This window comes from Marmota monax, unplaced genomic scaffold, assembly GCF_021218885.2.
Source record: "Marmota monax isolate L192 unplaced genomic scaffold, Marmota_monax_Labrador192_F-V1.1 WCK01_AAM20220418_F8-fsc00007, whole genome shotgun sequence".
NCBI lineage: Eukaryota > Metazoa > Chordata > Mammalia > Rodentia > Sciuridae > Marmota > Marmota monax.
In genome coordinates this window covers 15224092-15251943 of record NW_026692781.1, presented here as the reverse complement: position 1 = coordinate 15251943, position 27852 = coordinate 15224092, and the positions used below count along the sequence as shown (strand labels likewise).

Sequence of the window (27852 nt, the reverse complement as noted above, 5' to 3'; positions counted from 1 at the left end):
AATGAACATTAAATAGAAAATAAATTAAATAGCAAGTATTAGACTTCTATTAATTAAATGGTATCTGGAAGATCAGAGCCTGAATTAGGGTACTCAAGGTCTGATTACTTTTCCATTCTTCTGCATAGAGATACTTTTATTAAATTACTTGATAAGTGATCATCTCCACACGAAGCCTTGACCATGTAGGAATGCTGCAAATCAAGACCCAAATCCCAAGTTATCCACTTGTGAAAATGGAACAGCTTGAAGCCCTGAGTATTACAACAGCAAACTTGATTAAATTATTCCCCAGGTGTAGGAGCTAGACAGCCACTGATTCTCCCTCCACATGTCCACTGTTTTAATTCTTCTCAACAAGCTTGCATTGACCAAATCACATGTTATCTAATTCATACTAATTTTCCACAAGGTCTTCTCTACATCTGGTGTATATTACTTTCATTATCCTAATTAGCTATTAATTATGCTTTTCTTGCAGTATATAAAATGTACGCGCATTCTTGCAAGAACTGTATTTGATAGGTGGAGATATTAAAGTTAAATAAGTGTGAATATCTAAGGACAAAAGCAGTAATGTCAAAAATGTCCCAAAGTGACAAAGTATTTGGGAGGGGAATATGTAGATTTGCTTAAATTTTCTAATATGGGCAGGCATGTGCTAGTATATTAAAAATAATGGAAATTCCATGCCACATTTTTATGGACAATTACATAAAGCAGGGCACCCACAAGCATGCAAATTAGCACATGCCTGAAATTACCCAAAGTCTATCTTCTTGCTTGACTTTCATGGAATTCTATGTCTGGTCAATTTGTAAGCTAAGCTGTAGGCCCTAGAATCTCCTTCTGTATTTATATACTGAAGGAATTTATTTAAAGGTTGGGGCCAAAGTATTTATAAAATTTTAAATGGAAAATGATGTCATGGCACCAATATTTTAAGGTATCTATTCACTGGTCTACTGTGTGCAAGAAAAGTTCTGAAGCTACAAAACTACAAGTCAGAACCCACATCTCAGTCTATAATCCATAAACCCAGATGTGTGAGAAATAAATATTCTAACGTGCATGCACAAGCACAGAATAAGGAAGGCCACCTAATAAATATAGATGGTTTTTAATTTTAAAAGATGGCTATATTTGTATTCATGAAATGCCCCTTTAGTGCCAGTGTGGTGCTGAGCAGGGAGAAGGGGAGACGAAGGCATAGGTTGGAATCTAAGCCAGAACCATCACATGCAATTCTAACCATTTTATCTGGTAAGTGGTTCAGATGCTAAAGAGCTACTGGGCTTTAGGCACTACAACTTCCTGAGAAAAGATCCCTCTGAAGACAGTTGCCCCGACATTGTACCAATAGAATACTCTCAGATTTTTCCTTGTAGAATTCTTTAAATAGCACTAAGAACACAGAGTCCACAATTTGTTAACTATTTATCAAGTTTCTGCCCTTGGTAATAAATTGTGCTAGCTCCAAGAATACAAGAACACAAAAATGTGAAAGACATAATCCTGCTTCAAAGACTTAACATTCAACAAAATATTCAGATGTGCCAGAATAATCAATTCTCTCCTTGAAAAGCATAATATCAGTAGTTACTTAGCTTATTTGCACTTAGATTTTCAGCAGAATATGTTCATATATAAATCAATTCATCGTGTGCTATGATTAAAAAATAACTGCTTTGCAGCAAACAGTACTTCATTAAACTATGTGCATATATTGCTCAATAATACAAGCAAATAGGCCAAGTAATAATATAAATAAAATACCATTTACTAATTAAATATACATTCATTTCCTTGAAATTATGGACAAGATGAGTTTTAGAAGTTGTCTAAAGACTTATATAAAAAATAAAGTATTTGCATTTCAGAAACTCCAAGTTTAGAAAATTAAGAAATGAAAGAGAAGAAAAGAATAAACCAATCTACTACACAGGTAGGCATGTGATTTCATGATTTTAATTTCATGGTTTTAACATGCTAAGGCCACTGAACTCACTGGATCTTGGAATACTGATGGGGAGAGGTAATCCTGAACCAGAAACTCAGTTAAATATTTCTAGCTTTAATGGAAATGTTGCAGACAAGCAGTCTGTTGTTTGGTACTTCAAGCTAGCATCTTTCTCTTCTGCAAATATCAGTGACTATTTTAATGCAGAGATTCCACCAAGATCAACCAAGATATATCATCTACCAAAATATTAAGAGAAATCTCCTACCATGGCTGTTCTAAAATTTCTAAACACTGTTGCAAATTGTTTCTTGGGTTTCCTTAAATCAAAATAGCTTCAAAATTATCTTGTCTTAATAAATCTGATAGATCTAATAAAGTAAATTTGAATACAGCAAAGGCAGATTCATTTTCATACACTTATATGAACACGGAAATAGTTTCTCATAGAGGAGAGTGTGGCATCTAATTGAAAAGGATTTCCATAGATAAAATACTAAGATAGAGATTTCAAGATGTGGAATTGAGAAGGTCACTTTCCTGTCTGCTCTATAGGATGAAACCAAGAAAGCAGATAGGCAGTTTCTCAGTAAGGTGGGTGAACAAAAAAAAAGTGTGTGTGTGTGGTGGGGGGACTTTACTGGAATTTAAAACTGGACATTCAAAGCAGATTGGGGACTCAGGAGGTTCAATATAATAAAATAAGGAAGAAAGCCCCAGGGCCAACAGCTGATGCCATGGCAGAAGGTATTAGCCAGAGCAGTTAGTCCATGAGCAAAGCGGAGGGATAAGGGAATTAAAAGAACCTGCATTTTTAGGAGGCCTGAGGAATGTCTGGGTATGGAGAGTTTAGAGATCAAATACACTGTCCAACTAAACTAAAAGGCAGGCTGCACAACATCCTTGTGTGGAAAAGAAGCCAAATCTCTCCCAGCTGTGAGCAGAGGACACAGGAAGGAACCATTCTGCAGCTGCAGCACAGGGGCCAGCACCTGGGGAGCTGATAACTGGCAAACCCAAGTTTGGCCTGAAATCCAGGCCTCGCAAACCCACACTGCACAAGATAGAGTAAGCCTAAGTGACAAGACAAAAAAAAAAAAAAAAAAAAACATGCAGAGTGGTTTATGCAGGGGAATACTAGTCATAGAAACCTTCTCAGCTCTACCCAACTCCCTCCAATCCAGCTGCTTGCAGAACTGCTAGGAGAGATGAACCTGGCCAGGAATTCAAAAAAGGAGGGACAGGAGAGATTGAATTTGGAGACTGAACCCGAGACTGGGAAAATGTGTGATCTGCAGGTTACCTAGTGGACTAAGTATTGGATCCTCCACCACATGAGTAGAACACAGGGGAGATCATTGGGGTACAGTTTTCAAGTGTGGACCAGCAACCATTGATTTAAAGTCTCCAGACCAAATGGCATTCAGCAAAGAGCCTGGAACCCACCTAAGCCATAAACCCACCTCCAGGAATTCTGCCTACAAGTTTACCTCTCTTACTCCAGCAATCCAGAGGGTGGAGCATCATGCTGAAGATGACCCCACTTAACACTGCTGAGAAGAGAAGCTGAGAATCATTTGAACTCCAAGGGAAAGAATTCCTTTAACTTTCACCAAGATTTTTTTGTTTTTGTTTTTCTTTTCTCTGTTTCATTGGGACCTTAATGGATTATACAGACTTATACATATTCATATTTTTTTCTCATTTCTAGTATTTTTGAAACCAGTTATTTTTCATGGAGCATTTTTTTTGAGGACTAGGATGTTTAATTGGTATATTAAACTTTTGTTTGGGATTATTTTAAAATTTTTACTTTACATATTTTTTTCTCACCTGTTTCCCTTGATTCTCTTTCTCTTTTCTTCTGCTGAGAGCTAATATCTATTGTTCTCTATTTCACCCTTCCTCTATTACTTATATCTTCTCTCCTCTTCCCTCGTAAATATCACATCCTAAATCACTTCTCCATTCTCTCTGTCCACCATTCAAAACTGTAAACCCTTTTGCAAGCTTCCTGTTTTTACTGTAAGTAATAACTGATTATATAATTTCTGTTTATTATGACAGTTAACAATGTAGACATCATTGCAGGAACCATTTGGTATAATGCTGTATATTATTTTCATTAGTTGTTGTAATTATTTCTTTCCTCCTAATTGGTGAGGTATACTGGAAAACTTCAGGGACACTATAAGTCCATAGGTTAGAAACTCTACTGCCACAGATCCATACAGTCAAATGGGCAGACACACAAATAACAGGAAAAAGCAACAGAACAAATCACCCCAAACAAACCAAAATACTCCAATGACAGAATCTATCCATACCACCGTGGAAGAAATGTCAGAAAAGGAGTTTAGAATATACATAGTTAAACTGATTAGCAAGGTAAAAGATGATGTAAGGAGTGCAATTAGCGATAAAATACAGGAAGTAAAAGATCACTTCAATAAAGAGATAAAGATTCTTAAAAAAAATCCTTGAGATGAAGGAATCAATAAACTAAATTAAAAATTCAGTGAAAAGCATCACCAACAGACTAAATCACTTGGAAGACACTTTCAGGAATGAAGACAAAATATATAATTTTTAAAATAAGCTGACCATGGAGAAACAATGTTAAGAGACCATGAACAGAACTTCCAAGAAATATAGGATAACATGAAAAGACCAAATTTAAGATGTATCAGGATACATGAAGACTTGGTGATACAAACCAAAGGAATGAACAATCTATTCAATGAGATAATATGAGAAAATTTCCAAAATGTAAAGAATGAAATGAAAAATCAAATGGAGGAGGCTTATAGGACCCCAAATATACAAAATTACGACAGACAACACGAAGGCACATTATTATAAAAATGCCTAACATACAGAATGGAGATAGAATTGTAAGGATGACAGAGAAAAATAACAGGTCACAAGTAGAAGAAAAACAATACCGATCTCAGCTGATTTCTCAACCCAGACCTTCAACGCTAGGTGGTGGTGAAATAATATATACCAAATTCTGAAAGAAAATGGATGCCAGCTAACAATACTGTATCCAGCAAAATTAAGCTTCAGAATTGACAATAAAAACTTTCCATGATAAACAAAAGTCAAAAGAATTCCCAGCTAGAAAGCCTACACTATAAAACATACTCAATAAGATATTTCATGAAGAAGAAATGAAAAATAAAAGAGAAAACCAGCAAGGAAGGAATTACACTAGAAGAATAGTCAATCAAAGGAGAAATTAATTCTAATTAAAAACCAGAAATAAATAAAAATGACATGGAATAAAAATCATTTATCAATAGTTACATTGAGGTCTGGGATTGTGGCTCAGTGGTAGAGCACTTGCCTAGCATGTGTGAGGCACTGAGTTCGATTCTCAGCACCACATACCGATAAATAAATAAAATTTAAAAATTTATCAACGACTAATAAAAATATTTTTTTAAAAAATAGTTACATTGAATATAAATGGCTTAAACTCATTAATCAAAAGACATAGACTGGCAGATTGGATTAAAAAACAAGAAACAAAAATATGCTGTCTCCAAGAGATCCATCTCATAGGCAAAGACATCCACAGACTGAAGGTAAAAGGATAGGAAAAAACATATCACTCACATGGGCCACATAAACAAGCAGAGATTTCCATCATAATAGTAGATAAAGTAGACTTCAAGCCAAAGTTAGTCAGAAGAGATAAAGAAGGACATTTCATACTGCTTAAGGGAACCATACATTCACAAAACATAACAATTATAAGGATTTATGCCCCAAATAATGAACCATCTACATACATCAAACAAACCCTTCCCAATTTCAAAAATAAAACAGAACACAACACAATAATACTGGGCGACTTTAACACACCTCTCTCACCACTGAATAGATCCTCCAAACAAAAACTAAATAAAGAAGCTATAGAACTAAAAATATAATTAACAATTTAGACTAACAGACATATATAGAATATTTCATCAATGATTGAATACACTTTCTTCTTAGCAGCCCATAGACCCTTCTCAAAAATAGACCATATATTAGGCCACAGATAAAATAAAAAATAGAAACCACACTAACACTTGGAGACTAAACAGGATGCTATTGAATGACCAATGATAGCAGAAGAAATCAGGGATGAAAATAAAAATTACTTAGAGGTAAATGTAAACAGCAATATAACATACCAAAATCTCTGGGACACTATGAAGGTAGGGCTAAGAGTAACGTTCAGTGCATTGAGCTCTTTCATTAAAAGAACAGGAAGTCACCAAATAAACCACCTAAACCATTACATCTCAAAGGCCTAGAAAAAGAAGAACAAATCAATACCCAAAGCAGTAGAAGACAGAAAATAATTAAAATCAGAAGTAAAATAAATGAAATTGAAAGAAACAAAAAATTGACAAAAAGTTGGTTCTTTGAAAATTAAACAAAATTGATATACCTTTAGTCAAGCTAATGAAGAGAAAGAGAGAAATCTCAAATTACTAAAATTAGTGATGAAAAAGGAAATATCACAATGGACACTAATGAAATACAGATGATAATAAGAAACTATTTTGAAATTTTATACTCTAATAGAAAATAGAAAATCTTGAAGATATCAACAAATTCCTAGAGACATGTGACCTCAAAGATGCCATCAGAACCCTACAAACAAAGAAAATTCCAGGACCAGATGGTTTTTCCAGCTAAGTTCTACAGGAGCTTCAAAGAAGAACTAACACCAATCCTTCTTAAATTATTCCATAAAATAAATAAAGTAGGGAACCCTTCCAAACTCATTCTATGAAGCTAGTATTACCCTGATACTAAAACCAGACAAACACATATCAAGGAAAGAAAATTTCAGACCAATATCCCTGATGAACATAGATGCAAAAATTCTCCACAAAATACTGGCAAATTGCATACAAGAACATACTAAAAAAGATAGTGCACACCAAAATAGACATATAGACCAATGGTACCAAGTAGAAGACACAGAGACAAACCCACATAAATACATTTATCTCATACTAGACAAAGGAGCCAAAAACATACATTGGAGGAAAGATGGCCTCTTCAACACATAGTGCTGGGAAAACTGGAAATCCATATGCAGCAAAATAAAATTAAATCTCTATTTCTCACCCTGCACAAAACTCAATTCAAAATGGATCAAGGACCTAGGAATTAAACCAGAGACCCTATGCCTAAAATCTTCATCATGTTGGCTTAGGACCTGACATCCTTAACAAGACTCCTAAAGTGCAAGAAATAAAATCAAGAATCAGAATCACATCGGTTACTCATCCGTATACGGAGTAAAAAATGGGAGTTCATAACCCACTTGAATCTAAAGTATGAAATATGATATGTCAAGAGCTATGTAATGTTTTGAACAACCAATAAAAAAAAAGAAAAAAAAAATTAAGAATCAGAAAATGGGATGGATTCAAACTAAAAAGCCACTTCTCAGCAAAGGAAACAATAAAATGAAGACAGGGCCTACAGAATGGGAGAAAATCTTTACCACATGCACATCAGATAGAGCACTAATCTTGAGGACATATAAAGATCTCAAAAAACTTAATCCCGCCCCCCCCCCAAAAAAAAAAACCCAAACATCAATAAATGGGCTAAGGAATTGAGCAAACACTTCACAGAATAAGAAATATAATCAATCAACAAATATATGAAAAAAATGCTCAACATCTCCAGCAATTAGATAAATGCAAATCAAAACTATGCTAAAATTTCATTTCACTCCAGTCAGAATGGCAATGATCAAGAATACAAGTAACAGTAAATGTCAGCGAGGATGTGAGGGAAAAGGCACACTCATACATTGCTGGTGGGGCTGAAAATTGGTGCAATCATTGTGGAAAGCAGTATGAAAATTTCTTAGAAAACTTGGAATGGGACCACCATTTGACCCAGATATCCCTCTCCTCCGTCTATACCCAAAGGGCTTAAAATCAGCATATGCAGCCACATCAATGCTATGGCAGCTCAATTCACAATAGCTAAACTATGGGACCAACCTATCTGCCCTTCAATAGATGAATGGATAAAGAAACTGTGGCACATATATATAATGGAATATACTCAATCTTGATAAAGAATGAAATTATGGCATTTGCAGGTAAATGGATGGAGCTGGAGAATATCATGCTAAGCAAAATAAGCCAATCCCAAAAAACCGAAGGCCAAATGTTTTCCTCTGATAAGTGGATGCTGATCCATAATGGTGGCAGGGGGGCAAAGGAAGAATAGAAGAATTTTGGATTGGGAAGACGGGAGTGAGGGGAGAGGAGGGGGTATGGAGTAGGAAAGATGGTAGAATGAGATGGACATTATTACCCTATGTACATGTATGACTGCAAAAATGGTGTGACTCTGCATCTAGTGTACAACTAGAAAAATGAAAGTTGTGCTCCATTTGTGTACAGTGAGTCAAAATGCATTCTGCTGTCATGTACAACTTATTAGAACAAATAATAACAATAATAATAATAATAAGCACCATGATCAAGTGGGATTCATCCCAAGGATGCAAGTTTAGTTCAACATATGGAAATTGATAAATGTAACTCATTACATTAGTAGACTTCAAGGCAAGAATCACATGATTTATTTCAACAGATGTAGAAAAAGCATTTGAAAAAATACAGCATCCATTCATGTCCAAAACACTAGAAAAACTAGGCTACAGAGTTAGGAACATACCTCAACATTTTAAAAGCTATAAATGCTAAACCCAAGGCCATCATCATTCTAAATGGAAAAAAAGTTGAAAGCATTTCATCTAAAAATTGGAACAAGACAGGGAAGCTCTTCTTAAAACTTGGCATACAACAGTAATGTAATGTGGCCATATCAATTTTTATGAAAGCTCAATTCATAACAGCTAAGCTATGGAACCAACCTAGGTACAGATGAATGGATAAAGAAAATGTGGTTTATATATACAGTGAAATATTACTCGGCCATAAAGAAGAATGGAATTTTTATGGCATTTGCTGATAAATGGATGGAGCTGGAGATTATCATGCAAAGTGAAATAAACCAATCTTCAAAAAACAAAGGCTGAATGTTCTGATAGTTAGATGCTAACACACAACAAGAGGGATGGTAAGGGAAGAATAGAACTTCATTGGGTTAGACAAAGGGGAATGAAGGAAAAGGAGGAGAGATGGGAATAGAAAAGGCAGTGGGATGAATCTGACATAACTTTCCTATGTACATATATGAATACACCAGAGTGAATCTCAACATTGTGTACATCCACAAGTCTCAGTCTCAAGACTGAGATCCTAATTAGAATAAGATGTACTCCATGTTTATATAAATACATTTAAAAATATACTACTTTCATGTGTAACTAAAAAGAACAAATAAAATTTTTTAAAAATTCAAAGCTCAATATAATTGTAAGCAACTAAACTATGATGAATTTTTAATTTTTTTGTGCAGCATAATTATAGAAAGTAGTGGGATTTATTGTGATATATTCAGACATGCACATAATGAAATTTGGTCAATTCCATTGCCCTCCTTCTCCTCACCCCAATCTCTATCCTCTACTCTTTAGGTCTTCCTTCCATTTTCATGGAAATTCCTTTTTTACGTTAACTCTTGCTGCCTTCCATGTGAGAAAACACATAGATGGCCTTCAATTTTCAGTCTTACTTAATTCACTTACCATGATGTTCTACAGTTCCATCCATTTACTGGCAAATAGTCATAAAGGTGAATGAAATTATGCTATGTAAAACTTCCACAATGGAGTATTTTTTAAGCAAAACTTTTTCAATAAAAAAACAATTTCTTCTTTCTCTTCTACTTTATGAAGAACAAATTTTGACCATGTAAAATAATCCTATTTGATACTGTTATAATTAAAAGTAGATGGGAAAATAAATGTGCCTGCCAACTAGATAAATGAGCACATAGGCCTTGAAAAATAACATGTCAGAAGATGTACATGTTAGTGATGTAAATACTTACTAGATTGTTCAAACTGTCACTTGTTTTCCAAGAAATTCTAACATGAAACTAGAGAATATGTGATTAAAAGAAATATTTAACAAAAGCTCAAGTTTTATAATAAGATCTACAGCCAAATTCTTCATCATCAAATAATACAATGGGTTTTAAAAAATATATAAGTGAGTTGAAAGACTTCCATTTGCATGAAATGATCAAAGAATTATGAACAAAACATTTTTTTAAATCAATCTTTTTATCACTTTCAAGTCTCCAAGGTTTTTTATGTATTGTATTATTTATCTTTCCAACTAACTTCCCTCAATTCCAACAATTAGCTGATCCCTTGGGAGTTGGGGGGCGGGGGGGAGGCAGTGAGTGACTCTCCAAATCAATTATTCTCCTATTTTCTCAGCCTCTTGATGTCTTCCTTCCCTTTTTACCCTGATGAAATGTCATGACCCCAGATATGACCATTCTCTGTCACACTCCCTCAACTCATTTGTCTCTCATTTGCTTCACTCTCCTGGCAAAGCCACAGCCCTGGCTAATTCAAACTCTTCATCTACCTCCTGTGTAATGGGAAAGAAACCCCAGCCATACTGACTAGCCACTGTGACTGTGAGCTCAGCACCATCGGACAACTATACCATTCTCCCAGAGTATTTCTTCTTCCCACACTCCAAACACCAATTACCCCACCCCTACACAAGATGATGCCTTTACTTCTCACTTCAATGAGAGTATGAGAACCTCCAGCCCTTAGCTCCACATCTGCCCAGCATCTGCTGGCACATAAATAGAAATACGCATGTGTCTATGTAGATAGCTGGTCTCTCATTTTATGCAATTAACCTCACCCCTCTTACGTTCTCAAAAATTTTGTTCCAACTATTTTCATTCTATTGGAGCATGCCTATTGGAACAAACATGTTATTTTTCATCTCTTAAAGGGGGAAAAAACAGCTTTTCACTCTACTTGCTTTTTTCCACTATTGGAAAGGTCAAGATGTAACCGGTTTCCTTGGTCACCTTTGGAGCAAAACTTCTTGAAAGAATAACTTGTAATTTTTTCTCATTCCTTTCCTTCTTTCCCCCTGCTACCCTTCTGAAATGCTTTTATCATAATCACCCAGAGCCTCTACATTGCTAAACCCAATGATAAGTTCTCAGGCCTCATCTTATTCTACCAAGCAGCATCTCTGAAAATGCCATCACGCCCTCTTCCTCTGTTTCATTCTCTTCACTTCCATTTCCTTTATTATCATGTTATTGTCCCATCTCACCTGACTAAACCCCTTGGAGGTAACAATCTTTTTATGTTTCATTCATTGGCAATACGTAAATGTCTCAGACTGTGACACAACGTAAGTTTTTAGTAAATATCTATAGAATTGGGGGAATATAAAAGTTGAGCTTAATTGGTATGCACAGTAGGGGCAATCATAAGTAAAGCATGCTCAACCAGTAAATAGGGGATTCCGCTGAGAGTTGGGGGTTGGAGCCCTGAGTATATGATTAGCAAGTGCCACCTCATTTCACTGTAAGAGGTGCTGAGTTAAAATGCATATGCATATTAACATCTGATACTGGGCATGTTTTATGGAACACAGGAACCACCCGGATAAACTGACCACTATCCAACTTCTTTTTCTATTACTATTAAGAACATAGAAGAATCCAGGTAGCCATCCTGTGCTTTCATATACAGAAGCACAGGAGTGCTTCCTAATGCCTCTGCCATGCTGGTGGAGATGGGAAAGTATAACTCTTAACAGTTGCACACCTTCCTGGTAGCAGCTAGAGCTCCTTACAGAACTCAAGACTGGGGCAACTAAGTCTGGTTCCTACATCCTCCTTTGGCTGGCTGCAGATGAAAGGGTTGAAGTAGACTTTTTGTCTTTCTATAAGGAAGTTTTAAAAGTATTTCAACCAAAGATAAAGTAAGGTGGGAAGGTAAAATGATACTAGAAGAAACACTTTTTTTTAAAAAGTCCTTGCTTATTATAAGTACCAGCACTAAATACCATTGACTAACATTCACGACATAGCCCCCAATGACTGATTCAGTCTCCTATGAACCCCCCATAATACTATAAGTATATGTGCCACAAAATGGAAAAACTTGAAGTAAATTATAATTTCTATTATAAATTTATTATGAAAAATGTGTACAACATGGATTATTCCTTATTCATATGAATGATGCCAAGAAACCGAGGGCCGAGTAAACCAGAGTCAACTGGCTGCCATTTTTACAACTTAGCACGATGTGCATTTTTGTGAACATTTAATGTTGGACCTTTAATCATCTTTAAAATAGTCTCAGCAGTTGTCTCTACAATTGACTAATGTTAAGTAAAATCACATCTATGAAGGATGCCAAAGGAAAAAAAAACCTCTCCTACCATATAAATGATGGTTACATTAATATCATTCTGTACTTCTGGCTCTGAACCATCTAATAGCTCTTTTCTAGTAAAACAATAAAAACCGTTAAGGGAAATGAGGAAACAGCACAGGGATTATTGCTGTTAGTACTGAACAGTGTATTGGAGTCTTGATGCTTGTTTGCATTTGCTTGGAATAAGTATCCAAGGGAAAATTAAGTTCTAAGCTGAGGCTACTATTTGAAATCCCAGAAAGAGCTCTGGGGAATAGTTTGGCTTTGGGGAGGACAATAGATTTCTGATGAAGTACACCATTCCCTAATGAAAAAGACTGGGCACTGCTTCATATGCTAAAATTTGACCAATGTGAGGAGTGTGATGATCAGTTTGGGAATGAGTGTTTTAATAAAAGAAACATGAAATCGGCTGTGCTTTGGCAGGACATACCCCAAACCATCATGAGAGCTGTCATCCTGGCCCACAGATGATCCCTACCGTGCCACAACTGTGCAAGTTCCCACTGACACCACTGACAAAGCTGGCGTGGAAACAGGCGCATCATCCAAAAGCAGTCATGTTGGATTCTGCTTTGCTGGAGTCATAAGAAAAACAAACCACTTCCCCACCTCCCCCACCCCTAAAAAACCTGCCACCAAATAGATCTGGGGCTCTGCAAAACTACTTGGTCTGTACATTTCTGAACAAGTGAATAAACAGAGATGGGAAAAATAGCAATTGTGGAAAGAAAAAGGCATATATTTCGAAATAATAATGCGGTGTAAGAAATGTGACATAAAGATGCTGCAAAAAGTGAACTTTGAACCATTCAGGTTGGGACTAATACTTCAACTGGAACAATAGGCCACAGCTCAGGAGGAGAGAGCATTAACTTTTAACTATATTTTATAAGAAGATACCAAATGCAATAGATCTCTATGGACAGTTCTGAAGTTTACATTTTCATTAATAAAAAATAATTACCCGCATAAATGCTTGATGTGTCCTGCAATTAGCTCTTTTGCTCGATACTTGAATGCTTCCTGTGATCACGTCAGAAGTTCCATTAGCAGAGAAGTAAAATCTGGATGGAGTCTCTGCCTTTCTGTTCACATCCAAACTCATGTTATAAAACAAAACTGAAAAACACGTCAAGAACTGCAATCAATTTAAGGAACTATCTAAATACATTTATTTTATTTTTGAGGAAAAAGTTATATAAAATACTGGAAGCACTTTAAATTCACTTCATTAGATAGCTTTTTAAAAACTAAATGAAATATGAAAGAAGGAACAACTAAAAATATAAATTTCAAAAATTAATTCCATAAAAACATTTTGTAAACTTCTTTCTAGGTTTCTATTATTAACAATATCAGCTTCTTTAGTTATTTTCTTATTCCTCCTACTTATAAAAGTTTCAAAAGTACAATACCGAAATTGTTACTAATAGTAAAAGTGAGTAAAACTTCTGGATTCCCTTTTGTTCACATATCCTGAACTTATAAGTGAATTCTTCACAAACTAAGCTAAATCTAGTAGTCTGCTGAGGTGTCATTCATTACACAGGAACAATAATTCACAAGTGGCATTTATAAAATATATATTTCCTGGAATTATTTACTCTTCTAGAAGTAACTTACTAGGAGTAATTTACTCTTCTAGAAAGACTGCACCTACTTATTTCAAGGAAACATAAACATTAACTCTATAGTACTCTTACACATTTCAAATAAATCTTTCAACCATCCTTTTACTTAAGAAATAATAAAGTACAAGTCAATTGACTTCAAAATTACAATAACTGAGGTTCAATAACTCAAAGAACAAGAGAGCTGCAATTGAAATAGCCATCTACAAATTCATCTCCCAGAGTTCAGAAAAAAATGAAAAAGGGGAGAATTAAAACCTACTCCTGTAAGAGGCAAAATGTCCTGGTTTTATTAAAGATGATTACAATGTGAATTATCTGCCCCAAGGAGTCATTTATGACAACTATAAAGCAGGCTTCTGCAACAGTGCTATAATTATTTATGAGTTTCGTGTACTTGTTTTCAACCGTTTTTTCAAACTACCTAGTGCACCGGAATTGGTGGCACAGGAACACTGATTTTGTGTAAGGGAAACAACCCTATCCATTCAATGTGCTTCTTTCAGATAATCTATCCATTTGTCTATGCTAATGTGTAGTTCACTTGGGGCCATGCTCTGAAGGTGCCAGTTCTTCGATCAATAACCAGATGAAGGTTTTGCACACCTCCTTGATAGTGAAGCTTGGCCAGAATCTTCCAGACCACTATTTAAAATGAGTCTGATGAAGTAGAGATACCAGGCTTATTCTGTACATCTTATTATAAGCTGATTCAGATGGAGATCTCTATTATACATTGATAGTTTGGCTCACTAAATGTTTGCAGCCCTTGCTGATATTTGTATGAGAGTGGTCTGCAGGGCCATAAGTACAATCACTATAAGTCTCCTGGAGACCAGAACTTCTGTGAATTGTTAATATCCAAATGATGAACAACCCAGGAATACTTATCTTCCACCATGGGTTGTTTCCACTAGCTGTTATTCTAATACTACCTTAAATAAAACATAATAAGGGACATTCATCTGCTGACAAAAATATGATACTTACAAAGTTTTATATATATATATATATATATATATATATATATATATATATATATATATATGTGTGTGTGTGTGTGTGTGTGTGTGTGTGTGTGTGTGTGTATACACACACACATATATATATGGATTAACCACAATTTTGGATGAATCATATTGATAGGTGACAGGCTGACATAAGCAATCAGCACAGGAGGTTGGCAGGATGGCTCTGTAAACTGGGCCTATGGTACTAACCCCCACATGCTTTCTTTTGAAGGCAACTTGCCTGAAGCCACTCTGCCCAGCCTGACTGAAGTCAATAAGATAGGCTACATTCCTAAGCAAACCACCTGTTTTCTACATAGAAATGCAAGCTGAAAGGCTCCTCCCTGCTGATAAGAACACAAGGTACTCTGCAGGGGGTACTTTTGGTACCTACACAGAGACCAGATTCCAGTACTGGGGAGACAAGATAATTAAGAGCAAAGCCCCCACAACCATAGAATCTGTAAGAACAAGTTTCAATTAGAATTGGTCAGCATGGGGCAGGTGACCCAGGCTTGCATCTTTAGCATGTCATTATGACAGTAAAATCTCCCCTCCCTGAAGTAGGCCCGCACACAGTGGGGACTATTAGTAAGTCTACTGCAATCCTGCTGTCAGTCAAAAGTCAAAAGGTGCCTCTGGGCAAGACTGTGGAAACTTCCCTGGGAGTCCCAATAAAACAGTGGGACAGGAGAAACCACCAACCCTCTTCCCTCTGAGAGGACCCTTTTTCCTTTGAGAGTAATTTTTCCCTTTTGCTGTCCCTTCTAATAAATTCATGCCGCTATTCTAAACAATTTGTATGAAATCCTTCCAGCATGATTGTGAAGAACAGATGACAGAGGATATCCATCAGTACTTGCTTTGGCGTTTACAGACAACCTTGCTCTGGAAGAATATCAGCGCTACTTTCTTCAGAGCTGACAACTAAAAGTGGCCTCTCTCTTCTATATATACACATATACATAGAAAGAGGCAACTTTCGCTATGGAAATGAAATATATATATATGGAAACGTGCATGGTTCTCAAAAGCTGATGGCACTAGTAAATCATTAAGATCTCTGTATCTATAGATTTATCAATTACAATCAGAATCTAGACTCCAGATAAGCTTCTTCAACAGGACAAATTTATTTTATTTTATTTATTTTTTTTTATTGTTGGTTGTTCAAAACATTACATAGTTCTTGATATATCATCTTTCACACTTTGCTTCAAGTGGGTTATGAACTCCCATTTTTAGCCCATATACAGATTGCAGAATCACATCAATTACACATCCATTGATTTACATATTGCCATACTAGTGACTGTCGTGTTCTGCTACCTTTCCTATCCTCTACTATCCCCCCTCCCCTCCCCTCCCCTCTTCTCTCTCTACCCCCTCTACTGACCTTCATTTCTCCCCCTTGTATTATTTTTCCCTTTCCCCTCATTTCCTCTTGTATGTTCTTTTGTATAACCCTGAGGGTCTCCTTCCATTTCCATGCAATTTCCCTTTTCTCTCCCTTTCCCTCCCACCTCTCATCTCTGTTTAATGTTAATCTTCTTCTCATGCTTTTGTCCCTACTCTGTTCTTAGTTACTCTCCTTATATCAAAGAAGACATTTGGCATTTGTTTTTTAGGGATTGGCTAGCTTCACTTAGCATAATCTGCTCTAGTGCCATCCATTTCCCTGCAAATTCTATGATTTTGTCATTTTTTAATGCAGAGTAATACTCCATTGTGTATAAATGCCACATTTTTTTAATCCATTCGTCTATTGAAGGGCATCTGGGTTGGTTCCACAGTCTTGCTATTGTGAATTGAGCTGCTATGAACATCGATGTAGCAGTGTCCCTGTAGCATGCACTTTTTAGGTCTTTAGGGAATAGACCAAGAAGGGGAATAGCTGGGTCAAATGGTGGCTCCATTCCCAGCTTTCCAAGAAATCTCCATACTGCTTTAACAGGACAAATTTAAAAAGGAAACTTCTCCCTCTTGGGCCTTCCAGCTTAAGCCAGCTCCAGGTTTTAAAGAGTTCAGTAGGGAGCGATAGCACTTGCCTAGCACCCATGAGAGGGAGTTTGATCTCTGGTACCAAAACATAAGGAGCTCAGTAAATCAGAGGAGCTATAATGATTCTCCCTCTATCTTAGAGAGATTTCACAGATTAAGCTCAGGGGGTTTACTTTTAACTAGTACAGTTAGCAACACTCTTGCTCTGATCCGTGCCACAACTTCTAAACAACTACAGCTTTTCAATGTGCCCTACTCCTTGGTTAGAACAACTTGAAAATCATGCAAGATAGGTGCACAACAATTGCTGCTCTTTTCTACTCTAAAGAAGATCTTCATAGTGACAAAGAGTGAGGGCTCAAAAGATGACTGTAATATTAATCAGTGAACTGAATATTGTCAGGCATTATTTGTGCAGACTACACTTACCAATGTAACCTGAAACTTCTTTGCCCTTATATGAGAAACAAAGTGTTAGATCCATGCACACAGAGGGCAATCCATTTTCAACACAGTCAAATCTCGTTCTGTTTACTGACTCAGGGTGGCTTAAAGATGCTTCAACAATCACAACAGGTCTTGTCCTAAGGAGGAAATAAAATAAGCAATTTTAGTTGCAGAATTATTTTTCCTTAGGAAGATAATTGCACTTATTGTCAGTTTTCATTGACTAAGAAATATCATTAATCTGCTCTGTTACCAGTATGTGTGTATGTACTCAACTCAATGTCTGTGCACAGATCAAGAGAAATTTTCATTTAAATGTCTAAAAACACTGACTTCAATGATTTGTTTAATTATGTCTATGCAAGGTGGGAAACATACACTAAAGTTCAATAATTAAATTTCAGGATACCAAAAAGAGCATCGTGAGGCCACTATCACTGCTGTTTTTAAAAACTGTCTCCCATCATTTACAATTAAGCCCAATTGTCATTAAGCAATGAAATGTATCCACCTTACCTTAGCAACACAGCAGAATCAGACCGAAAAGCACCAACTGCCACATCTGGAGGATAACAAACAGCCACCCAGATTAATGATCGTCATTACTCAAAGAGAATTACTTTTCAGCCATAAATACTTAACTGCACATCACCTTTGGACTTTATCAAAACACTATTTACTTCTGTAAATTAATTGGAAAAGACCTTGAGATTCATTGTACATTTGTCTGAATCTATTCACTTAAAACAGCATTCATTCCTTGCTAATATAACTTTATAATATAAACTTATAAAGATACTCATGCTAAAAATGTGATTTTTAGGCTACAAATATTCATCCAGAAATTTCTTTTCATTATTGTATGTTTGATTTATTGTCACGGGTACTTCATTTTTTCAAGAACAGGCATGTAATATTAAGGAACTAACAGTATAAAGCTGAGAAATTACTTGATTATTTCTGACCCAACCTTGAATTTAAGAAAGTTTTAAAAACATAAGAAAAAATAATCAGTAAATTGACATCTCCCACAATAGTTCTCCACAACAAAGCAGTATCCACAATAAAGTTTACTCCAGTTTATAAAATATGATGATTTTATACTCACCCATGTATCCATTATTATCTGCATCAATTTGTCCTGATATAGACTGTCCAAACATACTTAATGATTTACTGATTTGAAGTCCTTCAATTCTCTGAAAAATAGGCAAGTTGCATAGGAAATAGTTTTTGAATACCTACTATTCCAGAGAAGCAATGATTTAGCTAAATCGTAAGTCTTACCAGATGATTCCTGGCACATTGACTAACAAATGTATTCTAGTTAAATGCTTGTAAAAGAGGCAAAATTTTCTACCTTGAAAAAAGCAGTTAACATCTATATTGTGACTTTAAAATTAAAGTTCTTGGTGAACAAAGGGAAAATCATATGGCACAGATTTTTCCAAAACTATTTTTATTCCTTTTCCTCAATTTTTTTTTTCAGGTTCTGTATTTACTTCTTTAACCAACACAAATAGCTAAACAACGTATTTGGAAAATAAAATATCTATAATCACATAGTGGACCCTACTACTCAGCCATAAGATGAAAGGCTACTTATGAAGCCAGATTGCTCCCTAGCATTTGAAAAGAACAGACCAAGTGAGTTATCTGCCTTCTATTCCATATCTAATTCACATTCAGATAGTATTTGGAAATATCAGGCTGTTCTTCCTACTAAGCAAAATCAGGATCTGCTCCTGGGCAAGAACATGTCATTCAGGTTAAAAATACAGATGTACATGCCTATTTTTGCCAAAGCAAACATAACAGTACTAGCTAATGTTTCCATAAAATGTCTTTGGAGAAACTGCTTCTTTGCCTGTGATTGTAGTCTTTTCTATGCACTGAAGTGCCCTGATTTTTCAAGATATAAAAGTAAGATCAGAGTTCAACCATGAACATTCATTAAAATGCTATCATCTTACTACTCTACACTGAAAGAAACACAGTATCATATGCATGTCTGATCCCCATGCACAATTTTCACGAAATATGAGGCGTTAGTCACAAGGAAAAGACAGTTAATCAAACCCAAATGGGCATATTTCAGAATAGTGTGGTATTTCCTGAACAACACAAACTTGATGAAATGCAGAAATAAATCTTTAATAGACTAAAGACAAGCTAGAATGGAAGTGAACTAGAACTCTTATTTATGGGGAAAAAATGGCTTTAAAGGGTTATTAATCCCTTGCAATAAGACCTTTTATCATTACTATAAGAAAATGGTGACATAAAATGAAATAAAATGCATTTGAAAGAAAGTAAAAAAAAAAAATAAGTCTATGAAAACACTGTAAATGTTCAGAGCACCTTTGTCACGATGCTTCTTTTGAACACAGAATAGTATCTTACCTGTGAGAAGCTTGCTGAGATCCCGTCTACTCGGCCATTGTAAATGTAAATAGCACCTCGCAAGTCATCTTCTTGGGGAGCCCCAATAGCAACATCTATTCAAGGATGGAAGCAGTGGGAAAATAAATTCTTGAAAGAAAGAATTATCTTTGAAAACTAACCTTCATGATCCCCAATTCGTGACATAAGAAAGCTCTCTCTTAGAACACTCTTCTCAAAAAAAAAAAAAAAAAAAAAAAAACCTATTATCATCATAATGTACAAGGTTACACAGAATAGTCTTTGCATGGAAGAAAGCAGAGGAGACAGGTCTGAGAGACTCTCTTCACAAAGAAGCTAAGGATGTCTGCCCCATAGTCAGACCCCAGGAGTCCAACAAATATTCAAAAATGCACTTCTGTACTAAGCTCTGCTCATTTCTCAGCTTCCATGTCTTGGCTCCCCACCTAAAGAATGGGATCAACATGAAAGCAACACTATAAAAGTATGTAGCTTGTGTCAAATGCTTAAACTAGCATCTATGTAATAAGTTGTTATAACCTATAAATATTGTAATCACTAGAATCTTGATTTCAAGCTTCTACGTTTTATTTGTAACATTACTTTTAAATTAATTAGAATTCCAATGAAAGTGATTAAAGTATATATTCAGGATTTCAATAAATGGATTTGTGCTATAAAATAATGACAGCAACTCCTTTATGAGTTTGAGAGTCACATCAGATTATGACACCAAGAACAAAAATTCGGTCAACTGATAAAAGACCCAAGAATAACAAACAATTGACACAATTGTTTACATGCTATAAATATACAGCAGAAAGGGGGAAAATGCTAATCTACAGTTTCAAGAGCATTTCATTACTTTCTCAAGTTTGATGTCTGCTTGAATTTATTCAAATATTTACTTATATGCAGTTTTTAACAGCTTTCATTGACACCTAAAGTAGAGAAAGCTTGTTCTCGTGGTATTTCTTACTGTTCATCAAATCAAAAACATTTCTAACAACTAGAATGGTAATTTTGTACTATTTCAATGGGAATAGAAACATATTTGATATGTAACTATGTTAAATACTGTACATTTTTTAAATGCAAAAGCTTTTCTATTTTCATCTAAAAAGAAATGGTAGACACTGATCCTTATTTTTTAGACATGCTAAAACCAGTCTCTTTTGATGAGTATGAACTATTTTAAACTTTGATATACAAATATACCAATTAATTTATTCATTCATTGGATAACTATTGAGCACCTACTGTATTCCAGGCAGTACAGGGCAAAACTGCAAAAAAAAAAAAAAAAAAAAAAGGAACTCTGTCTACTGGTGAGAACAGAAGTAAAAATACAGCAATAACACAGCATACACCAAGAAAGTGGTGGACATTAGGGAAGGCTCCTTATTGAAGATGATGCCAGAGATGAGATTTAAGTATTGATAGGTCACAGCTAGGCTAAGAAAGGGGGAAATGCAGTTTAGACAGATGGAAAAGCCTCTGCACACAAGGTGGGGGGCAGCATTCATCATGGTACACATGACGAATGGCAATTGGTTTGGAAGAGCTGGAGTCACATTAGCACAGACTAGATGCACACAGGAACACAGTGGGCAGAAAAGGAAGAGAAAGAGGAGGAAAAATGGAAGGAGGTGAAGGGAAGGGCTGGAGAGAAGTTCCTCTGGCCACAGCAGTTTCATTAGTCAGGGTTGGGTTTATAATCCAGCATGTGGCCTAAGACCATAAATAAAATTCTATATCTTGATTTATGATCATCACACAAGGAAAAATAACAAGCCTGCTTTATGAAGTGGTGATACAAAAAGCCTTTCAGAATCAATTATTAGTACTAGTGATCTAAATTAAGATTACAGACAAGCCTTTTCAGCTGAGGTATACAAAAGGCCCAGATCAATTTTCTTTCTGTGCAGAGGACATTTGGGGATATGAAATCTCTGGCTAATACAGATTCAAATTCTTACTTCCTAGGATTATACATAGATATGATATAAAATGCACTAAAGTTTTAGCTTTCATTAAGGAATGATAAAACATTTTAATAAAAATGTTTTTTTTTTATGCCTTTGCAACTCTATTTAGGACACAGTATACAGAACATTGAGATGTTTGATAACTGGTTTTGCTTTGCATCTGAACAGTTATTTTGTTGGTATAAACCATAGCAATTAATAGTATGAACATAATCATCTCTATTTACATAGTGTCTGCAATGCAGACATGGTGCTGGGGATTTATACATACTTACTAATTTAACTCACAGAATAACCACATCAGATAAGAACTTTTTAATCCACACTTTACAGGTGAAGACACTGAGGCACCAAGTATAACTTGCTCAAGTTCAGAGCCAGGAGGAAGTGCTGTAGGGATCAAAATTTTCAGCCTGGCTCCAGAGACCTGCTCTCCATCACCACAATATGGTCATATACAGCATAGGTGAGCCCCAGAGTTTCCCCTCTTAGCACCTGTTTCTGCTCGGTGTCAAAGCAGTGCTTAATGAAAGGTGTGATAATATGCCAATATTGATTTCAGGGGCACACAAAATAATAACACAATATCTTATAATTAGAGAATATTAATAAGGTTCTACTCTAAAAAATACTCAAACATAATAGTCTCAAAGCCAGATGAGTATCAGGGTGAAGGGAAAAGAAAAAAAGAAACTTAAACCAATAAGTAGTTTTGCCAAATCTATCTTATACGATCCAAAATGTTACCTATTTGCCTATTAGTCGTGTCAGTCTGTCCATCTATGTACCCGCCTATTCCACAACTTTTTATTTTTGATTCAAGTTTTACACTGTACTTTCCAAATTAACCAGTCATCTCCTTAGAAAATGGCTTGCTTTGCTTTTCTAAGGAAATAGGATCATCAACATTTTTCCTTTTAAAGAACAATACAAAAATGATGTGACAAATGTCAAAATAACAGTTTTTCTATGCAAAGTATCACAAAGTTTTGCACAAAGGGCATTGAGTATGATTTAACTGGAGAAGATAGAAAAAAGAACAGGTTGGGTATTCATTCCCGGTCTACACAGTCTCACAATCCCAGCCATGAACACAAAGGATCTGCATCTACCAGAGAAAAGTAAGATAGAAGATGGGGGAAAGGATGGGGAAATATAAAAATAGTCTAGAGCTGGGGATTTAGCTCAGAGCAGAGTGCTTGCCTAGCATGCTTGAGGCCCCAGGTTCAATCCCTGGGACCCACAAAAAAATTTTTTTTTTTAAAGAAAGATAACATGTAGATTCCCTGCTGTCTCTCTCAAGCAGATGTGGTAAAATGGAATTAAGACTTTAATGAAGAGCTTGAACACAATGGCTCTACTTCCAAATCACCATGGTCTTGCTAATATTTAAAATGTAGAAAACTCTTACTTATGGGCAAAATAGAAAATAAAATTACAACTGGACTAAGTAGAAAAAGATATGAGGTGTTATCAACATTCACTAAAGTGTAAGGATAAATACATTGTGGGTTATAAATGAGATTATAAATAGCACAAAAAGTATAGAAATATTACAACTACTGTAATTATAGTCTTCTAGACATAGAAGGAACCTTTAGGAGTAGAGGGCTGAGCCAGGCCTGGTGGCACACACCTGTAATCCCAGCTGAGACAGGAGAATTTGTGAGTTCAAAGCCAGCCTCAGTAACTGGCGAGGCACTAAGCAACTCAATGAGACCCTGTCTCTAAATAAAATACAAAATAGGGCTGGGGATGAGGCTCAGTGATCGAGTGACCCTGAGTTCAATTGCTGGTACCAGAAAAAAAAAAAAGGAGTAAAGAGCCCATGACTCTAGGAAACAAGTGCCATCTGAAACCTTGGTTCTCACACACAGATTGAAAACCTGCACTATCCTCGGAAGGTCCCCTCAAAAATCCTCTTCCTAAGTCTCATCAATAGAACACTTTGTCCTTCACACCACTTGGAAATTGGGACTTTCCCAGGTACTAGGGTGATTTTGAAAAGGAAACTTGCTTACTGTCCATAATAGCTTTACAACTCTGATAAGAATATAGGTTTGAAATTTTAATGCACATAATTTCTTCTTTATGTATTTTAGGATATTCCAAACGGGGAGTGGCCTTCCTTGAATGTACCAATTAAAATAAGCTGTAGAGGAATCATAACTTAGTATTTACTAAAAAGTAGTTTTTGTTTTTAAAAGAATCATTATCTCATGATACATATAAAATAGTAAGGTGCATTAACATGGCATCATCTGTAGATTTTTATTAAGTAAGATCCTAAATCCACCACAAATGAGATTTACTTTTATGTCTTATTTTCATTTGATTATATAACTATAAGAAAGGTGCCAGTACTTCCTTCATTTTCATTAATTATGGTGCATACTCAATACTGTATTCAATAACTGTTTTTTTTTTTTTTTTGCAGAATTATGCATTTAAACATTTAAAGTAGCATTTATGTATAAGAGAAAATTGAGGTAAGTACACTAAACTCCCTCACTTATTTTTAGTATCCAAGTTTTAGCCTCATATAACCAAATAATGTTAATGACTACATCAAGAAGACTTAATCTTGAGCCCTGAAAAGACCTAGTGGCTTGGAGACTGTGCATTCTCCTTTCAAACTCATTTATCATTGCATGCACAATTTTTACAGACTTGGTCACCACTCAGTACTAGAGTGAAAAGAGCAAAGCAAAGGGAACACTGGTGGAGGCAGGTACCTGTATTTTGCCATTTTAATGCCATTTTTTTTTTTTTTTTTTTTTGCAAAAGAGTGGGGTATGACCATTATGTGATTTAAAAAAAAAAAAAAAAACCCTGAGCAATTATTTTTAATAAAAAATAATTTATTACTAAACTGTGCTTGGTGAAGATTAGGATGCATAGAAACTTGTGAATATATGTTAACGTGCTATGATGATTATGCAGTCAAATATGATATTTCAATAACAGGGCTGACATACAGAGTAACATGACAGTTAAGAGAGTATAATTAATTATGGAGATACCTCAGTAGCAGTTGGTAAACAGCCATCCCCAAGCCTCCCAATTGACCCTCACCAGTGCTCAGGACATTTTCCTGGAATTCCCCAAATCCTACCACAAGGCAGCAGTGGAGCAGGAAATTCCCAGCATAGCAGGGCCTTGGGGGATCTGCTCCAGCCCTGCAGCCAGGCTCTGCTGGGTTTGGTTGGTGTCTTTACTGAACCAAGTGTTAAATACCATGGTCCAATGATTTATCATGCAACTTTCCCCCCACATTTTATTTCTGAAATCAGGAGATTTTTCTTAAAATCAAAAAGTAGTAGGTGTCTCAGTTTATTAGGCAGCATTTTTCAGGGGCAGCTAAAATAATAATGCAACTTATAATCAATGGTGCCTTAGAATCAGTGAAGTAAAATATTTTAAATATCATCATTAATAATGGTAAAGATCAATAACTGACCCAATGGCTCTGGAGGCTGAGGCAGGAGGATCACAAGTTCAAAGCCAGCCTCAGCAAAAGCAAGGCGCTAAGCAACTCGGTGAGACCCTGTTTCTAAATAAAATACAAAATAGGGCTGGGGATGTGGCTTAGTGATTGAGCGCCCTGAATTCAATCCCCATTACCCTAAAAAAAACAAACCAAAACAAAAGATCAATAACTGACAATTAGGAAGTCATATGTAACACTAAAAAGGAAAAGAAAAAAAAACTTAGCATACCATTCTGGCTCCATTTTCAGGAGAAAGGCAAACACTATAATGCTCTAATCATATTCCAGCCCATGAACTATTTGAAAGTAGAAACCAAATACCAAATTAGATACTTTTAATTACCTTCAAAGCCATCATTATCAATGTCGCCAAGATTAACTATGGATTCTCCAAATCTTGCAGCATATTTGTCACTTCCAATGAGCACTGTTTCCATTTCATTCATTATTGCTCCCTAGATAGGAAGGGAGAGAAAAGGTGTCATCATAACACTCCCTGACAACTTAACACATGATTTACTGCTATAATTGGATATGGATTTTTTTCTAATGTGTCAAACAAGTTGGACAAACTACAGACAGAGCTTTAGTACACACATCTCAGTTCAATTCAATAAATATTTATTGAGTATGTCAACACATATAATAGTATGATTAGAACTCAGAGGACATAAAAAATTGTCAAACTCATGATCCCTCGCTTTAAAAATTCAATAAATCATTTTGATAATTCAATTTAACAAATATTTATTGAGCTCTTACTAAAGACAATGCACAGTACAGAGTGAACAGGTGAAAAAGGACAAGGCAGTGTGTGTTTCAAAGGCTCTCTCTTTCCTTAAGACACCCACAGTTACACAGAGAGCTTAGTGCAGCATGCAAATGACTTGGAAATACAAACTGCTTTGCAATAGCAAGAAGTCAAGAAAAAACATTTAACTGAAGCAAGCACAGAATGTCAATAATGAGCAGCAAGAAAAGAAGATCTAGAAGAGATTTCCTAAAGACAATGGCAAGCAAAGTAGCTACCCAAAGAAAGGTATAAACTTGATGTATAGAAAAAACTATGAGTAAAACCCAAATTCCAAAGGATTTGGCTACAATAACTGGTTAATGAATAGTATAATGAATGAGACCAAAATATCAACAGATTTCAACCTTACAGTATAGAAATTTGATTGTGTTGGAAAATTTACTCTCACAGTAGCAAATGATAGGAAGCCACTGGGAGGTTTCTGAGTTTAGTGACATGATTCAAATTGGCCTTTGGAACCTGATCCCAGCAGCAATGGAGCATGGATTGGTCAACTGATACTTCAGAAGTTGGAAAATGAGTTATTACAGTAAGACATGTAAAAATGAGCTGTTGTAAGAACAGCTACCAGTCCTCTTGCAAACTCTGATCATCCTAGTCCCTTGTGTTCAAGAAAAAAAAAAAAATGTACCACTCATCATAAATCCTTTCCTCTTCTCAAGCAAATCTATTATTAGTCATTCCCTAAACACATATAATCTTCCCCTTGTGATGTGTCCTTCACCTTTCAGTTTCTAAGTGAAAAATTCCTTTTCTTGTCTCGCTCAAATATTACTTCCTCTGTGAAGCATTATAGATCCAAAAGGGAATCAATCGCTTGTTCCACCTTGTTTGTACTTACAACATGCCATCTGCCACGTTGCATTCAACTCAGTTTATCCAATGTTTGATGTCCTCACCAGATCCTGAGGTCCTGGCATCAGGACTAAGATTATTCTCAGCTCTTTTTATGGTCTTTGTTATATTCCAGGTATTCACAAATGTCATTTATTTTATTCTAAGCAAACCAAGAGGATGTAAAGATCTCTGTAGATGCAATCACTGACATCAAAGTAGTGAGGGATTAAATCATAGGAGGGGTAAAACTGTTTGCTCCTGGGAAATGCTAACTTATATAGAAGGGAGACAGGGTCCAGTGAGGATAGACAAGATACATGTATAAGACAGTGCAGTTCTGAAGTAACTATCACCCTTAAGTATTCTCCAGTCACAGAGAGCAGTGACCAAGAGTTCTCTGGGGATACCCAAGAGCTATTTTAGTAGAAGTAGGTAGAAGACAGAGTCATTCGAGTGTCATTCTTTCTCCAGTTCATTTCAAAAATAATCTTGGAGTACCTACTTGACTAGGAGTTTTCCAGGACCCGGGGAAACAGTCACATAAATAAGACAGACAATTCCTCTCTACAGAGTGTCTGTACTCCAGGAGAATAGACAATAGCAAACCAGATAAATAAATATGTTATGCCACTTAGTGGTTAGTGCCACTTCAGACAAAGACATAGGAGGGTAGACGGTAACAAAGGTAGGCTCATCTATATAAGAGGATTTAGAAGCCAAATCCAATTACTAATTGTTCAAGAGTGGGACCTCCGGTAAGAGGGTGGCCTAGTGGGCACGGGTCCTCCCTTGCTCTTTAAGGAAAGGATTTTTGCTTAAAATCTCAATGGGAAAAGAGTTCCTATGTTACTTTATTTTAGGAGTATTGAGCTACTGTTTAAATTTTCCTC

At 35.8% G+C, this 27852-nt stretch overlaps 1 protein-coding gene across 1 annotated transcript in view; it reads right to left on the bottom strand.

Annotated features, from left to right (window-relative positions):
* Itga4 (integrin subunit alpha 4) overlaps positions 1-27852 on the bottom strand; it is an 84243-nt gene that overhangs the window by 27026 nt on the left and 29365 nt on the right. The window contains exons 10-15 of the mRNA XM_046447237.2: positions 25655-25766; positions 19834-19928; positions 18539-18629; positions 17947-17992; positions 17413-17567; positions 13306-13460 (exon numbers count right to left, since the gene is read on the bottom strand). Of these exons, the coding sequence (XP_046303193.1) occupies positions 13306-13460; positions 17413-17567; positions 17947-17992; positions 18539-18629; positions 19834-19928; positions 25655-25766 (654 nt within the window). The remainder of the gene's footprint in view (positions 1-13305; positions 13461-17412; positions 17568-17946; positions 17993-18538; positions 18630-19833; positions 19929-25654; positions 25767-27852) is intronic.